General features: G+C 55.9%; 1 protein-coding gene across 1 annotated transcript in view; it reads right to left on the bottom strand.

Annotated features, from left to right (window-relative positions):
• The window catches only part of TAFA5 (TAFA chemokine like family member 5), a 205701-nt gene extending 201092 nt beyond the window's left edge, over positions 1 to 4609 (bottom strand). Inside the window, exon 1 of the mRNA XM_007453899.1 lies at positions 4405 to 4609. Within this exon, the coding sequence (XP_007453961.1) occupies positions 4405 to 4516 (112 nt within the window). The 5' untranslated portion in view covers positions 4517 to 4609. The remainder of the gene's footprint in view (positions 1 to 4404) is intronic.
• Between the last annotated feature and the right edge of the window lie 174 nt (positions 4610 to 4783).

The following is a 4783-nucleotide window of genomic DNA, read 5'->3' on the forward strand; positions in this document are numbered from 1 at the left end:
GGGGTGTGGGGCAGGGGGGGGCACCAATCAGTCTGGCTGGCTTCCAGGGGCATAACCTCCCCCAGCTCACCGATCCTTGGGCGTGGAGTTCCACTAATACAAATCCCACAAACAGGCAACCTATCTCCTTATGTAGTTGAAAGAAAACACACAGCACATCTTCTCCGGCCAGAAATTCATCAAATAAAAAACACAGTAGGAGGGAAAAAAAAAAAATGATGAGAAATAAACTTCTGAATGTCATCACTTCATTCAGTTTCCAGGATTTCCAATTTCACCTCTTGGAAAACCCCAGAAATCAAATTTGAACAGCAGGAAAGTGGCATATTCTAATCTCTCCTAAATATGCAATAAATTGTATTTATAAGGAAAATGCAGCATCAGAAAGCCTACGCTTCTTTATATTCTAATGGATTAAAAAACAATTCAGAAGTTGTTTGTAATTTCTTCTCGTAGTTGCATGAGGTCTATGGCATGAGATTTAGCTTAAAGCTACCATTCAATTTTGATGAGATTTATTTGAAAAAAAAAAACAAGTCAAAACCAGAGGCACATTGCCTCTCGCACCCTACTCCCTGGTACTTTAAAATATAAGACTTTCCTCCCACCCACCGTTTACACGCCAGGAGCAGCTGTCCACCAAGCCCGTCCAAATAGGAGACGGGCAATCTACGTGAAAGCACAGCCTTCTCGGACTTCGAAATAAACACCGTGCACAGTGTCAAGTCACGGCTTAGTGTCCTAAGGCCGCCACTAGCTCATCATTCTCTCCACCCCCCTCACGGTTATTACAGACAGTATGTTGTAAGCCAGCACAACAGACTGCATCTTCGGGGTCTCGGGGTTGAGCACAGCACACAGGCAAACCACTCTGGTTTCGCCAGAGCTGTCCCACTCCATCCAAGAACCAGGTCCAGGCAGAACTCTCCCCTCCAGATATGCTAAGGGGATAGACGATCTAACTCAGCGTTTTCCAAGCCATGAGGACAGAGGTTTCCCCAGACCACAAAGAAAGAGAGTTTCAATTTTCTCATCGGAGCTCATCACCTCCCCAAGATAAGTCTTCATGAAGCGTCCATCCCTGCTGTAATGGAAAGGTACACAGAGATGGAGTCTGCATCTCTAAAGAAAGCCATCAAGGGCCCCCTTCCTCTGTTTCTCCTGTCAATTGTTCCCCAACAGGAGAAAAATGACAAGGCTGTGTCACTATAGCAACTAACTTAATTGGTGGACTGCAGGTCTTTCTCCAGCCAGAGGGTGGAGCCCATCTCCTTAAATATGAATCTCAGCAGGCTTCAAAGAAGGGAGGGCTTTCACGGGGCCAAGAACAGTAGAACACCCCTAACCGAAAACGACGCCAAGAAAGATTCCAGTTTTCTTCTAGCAGCTCCAGGAAGTGAACACCTTTTGTGCTGCAGAGAAATGCACAGATTTAATAGGCAGGATAATTGAATCCTGTATGACACTTACCAGTCTCCCTAACTAATGATACAAATAGATCTGCTCCAAAACACAAAAACAAAAATTTGGGGTAATAAAAATCCTTACTGATAACAAAAACAATTTACAGACATGGGTGCCAACTATTCTTCATCCCAGATATACTGGAAAAGGGAAGGAAATCACAGGAACTGTTCCATTTGCATTTTATTTGCTTTATCGATTCTAAAAAAAAAGAAGTTCTTTTTTCTCTAGGACTGATGCTCCAAGCTATCAATTATTATTATGTCTATTTCGTATTTTAGTGCAGTGTTTTAATTCCTCCAAGTGCATATGCCTATTTTGTATATTAGCGAAATGTTTTAATTTCTCCAAGTGCCTTTCTGGTGTAATGGGGTGTGTCCAAAAACGTTATCTTATTGTCAGTTATTCCATTCCATGGAGGTGGAAACAACCATAAAAATGTGGTTAACCCAAGCTTCGGCTATTAATGATTTCTGCCATTCTGGATTAGATGTTTTTTCTTTACCAAATGTCGTCGTCCTGGTGGAAGAGCTGTTTCCAGAATGCCAGGGAGGCCTCCGCAAAGCAGCCCGAGTGTCCAATGGGATCTCGGGTTCCACCAAGTGTCTGAGCAGCGGGCAGGCCCCGACTGCCACCTGGAGCAGGCAGCAGTCTGGCAAAGGTGTGAGTGTCAGGACAGACATTGCGGGTCCCCCTTCAGATTCAGGAGGTGCTGGGTGGGGGGGTGGAGTGAGCAGAGATTGCACACAGAAGGTGAGAAAGGAAGGCCCTGGCTGGCGCACCTGGGGTGCAAAGTGTTGAAGCCACAGGGCAGGGCGGAGGTGTCGTGTACTTAACAACAATTAGCAGGTGCTCCTCTCTGTACCCGGAGGGCTGCCTCCCCAGCCAGCCTGTTGTTTCCGGGTTCTCGCCTTGGCACCAACGACGTTGTCCCCAGAGCCGGGGAGGGACAGCAGCCTGGGGACTTGGGGCACAACAATCCCCTTCCCAAACACTGCTGGATGAGCCCCCCTCCCATGCTGTCACCAGGAAGTGCATTTAAATGACACCTCCTGGGTGAGCTCCGAGTTTACCTGCTTTTCACCTGTTCCCCATGGCCGAGGAAGCCGGCTGAGGCTCTTCTCTGGAACCCTGGGAACGCTGCCCCAGGGCCCCGAGATGGCCGCGAGGAGCTGGGGAGAGGGCACAGACCTCGCTCAAACCCCCAGAACAGCCCCGCTCCAGGCAGCCAGCGCAGGAACGCATTCGGAGGGGCAGGCAGGGTGCAGCCGGGATGGCGGTGCCAGTCTGGGCAGTCGGGCTTGCGGCCCCACGGGGAATCTTCCCGCTCGGAGACCCCTCCCCACGCGTCCCCACGCGTCGACAGCAACTGCAGCGAAATGCACAACCCGGCTGAGACCAGCAGCACGACTCCTGCTCTGAGCACCGCCATTTGGGGACGATGAAGGGGGGCTGGGCTGTCCCAGGACTCCGCGACCGCGCGCGCCCCGCGTCTCCATGGCCCGCCGCGGTCCCATTTTGGAGAGAGCGAAGGCTCGGGCTGGGAGCTAGGTGGCCGAGGGCTGCGAGGTGGTGGCGGGGAGCGAGGCTCCGCGCCGGCCTCTCTCTCTCTCCCTCTCCCTCTCTCTCTCTCTCTTTTTTTTTTTTTTTTTTTTTTATATTTCTAAATGAGAACCTAAAAAATAGCTTATTTGTTAAATTTCTGTAAGAAGAATTATTTTCCCAACCATGTAGGAGCAACTTTACTCTCTAGTTTGCAGGTGGCAGTGGCTGATGTTTAGTCTCACTTTTTTTTTTTTTTGTAAAGAATCCATATTTTTCCATCGCCCATGGCAATTCTCCATGACAGGTGTTCCTCAGCGCCCGTCCTTTCCTCCCGCTAGGATAGGAAGGGACCCGGACCCTGTGCCAGGCGGTCGGCGGGGGAGCCCACCTGCCCGCGCCATCCCGGCCCGGAGCCTGTGCCCGGGACGCTGACCACTCCCCACCCATCCAACCAGCCGCGAACCCGTGTCCGGAGCATTGACCATCCACCCCCACCGCAGTCCCTAGGCTGTGCCCAGCGTCCCACCAGCCTCCACTCCCCCAGCCCCCAGCCTGTGCCCCGGGCGCAGCCCCCCGACACACCCAGGCAGACCCCGACCCTGCTCCCGGTCCCCCAGCCCACAGCCTGTGCCCCGGGCGCCCGCCAGCCCGCGCCACCCCAGCCCCGAGCCCGTGGCCCTGCGCCAGCCCCACTGGTTCACCGGCTCGCGTCCCCGGACCCTACTCGCGAAATGCCGGCGGAAGCGGCGAGCCCTCTCCGGGCACCCCAGCCCTCACTTGTCTTTTTTAGGAAAGCGCCGGCGAGCCTGCTTCCCGGGAAGGCAGAAGCTCCAGCCGCGCGACCTAGCCCGAGCCCCGCTCCTTCCCCAGGCGCCCCGCTCCGGACTCGGCCGCCGCGTCCCCCGCCGGAGTGTCGCCAGAGGAAAGCTCAGGGCAAGGCGCTCCACCGACAGCCCAGGCAGCGCTGCCCGCCCGCCCCGGACCTGCCGCCGCCTCCTCAGATCAGAGTCAAACGCAAATGCACACGTGGAACAAAGAAATCCATGAAAGTACAAGACGGGAGGACAGCTGACCGACACGGGGCTTGGGACCGACCAGAGTCTCAGGGGGGAAGTTACTGTGTGGCCACCATGCGCCTCTCGAGGACCTTCAGCCTCAGTTTCCTCACTTGTAAAACGGAGCTCGCCAGCCTACTCCCTGAGTTGCGGGAGTAAGTCGGCACAGGGAGCCCTCGTCACGAAGGGCAGGCAGGGCAGGGCTCAGGAGGCCCGGGAGGGTGGCAGGGGACAGGGCCGGCTAGCGGGGAAAGGGAACGGACACAGGCCTCCAGGATGGTGGGGGTGGAGGACGCGGGACCGGAGGGCCGGCCGAGGACCCGGGCCGCGCGGTACTCACTGCAGTAGGCGATGAGCAGGCTGGCCAGGATCATGAACGCCCAAAAAGTTGAGGACATGCTGGGCAGGGCGGTCGCATCTTGCCGGCTGCTGGTCCTGGGCGATGGCGCCATTGAAGCCGCGGCGCCCGCGCGGGGGGCAGCAGCGCGTCTCAGCAGCCGGCCCTGCCCGCGCCCCCGCGCCGGCCTCCACGTGCGGGCCCCGCGCGCGCCATCCTCCGCCGCCGCCGCCGCCGCCGCCGCCGCCGCCGCTCCGCACCTGGTGCCAAACTTTCCCAGCTCCATCCCGCTTGCTTCTGCCGGCCGTGTGCGCGTGTGTGCGTGTGCGTGTGTGTGTGTGTGTGTGTGTGTGTGTGTGTGCGCGGTGCGGGAAAGAGAGTG

The sequence above is a fragment of the Lipotes vexillifer genome, unplaced genomic scaffold, assembly GCF_000442215.2.
Source record: "Lipotes vexillifer unplaced genomic scaffold, Lipotes_vexillifer_v1.1 scaffold382, whole genome shotgun sequence".
Taxonomy (NCBI): Eukaryota; Metazoa; Chordata; class Mammalia; order Artiodactyla; family Lipotidae; genus Lipotes; species Lipotes vexillifer.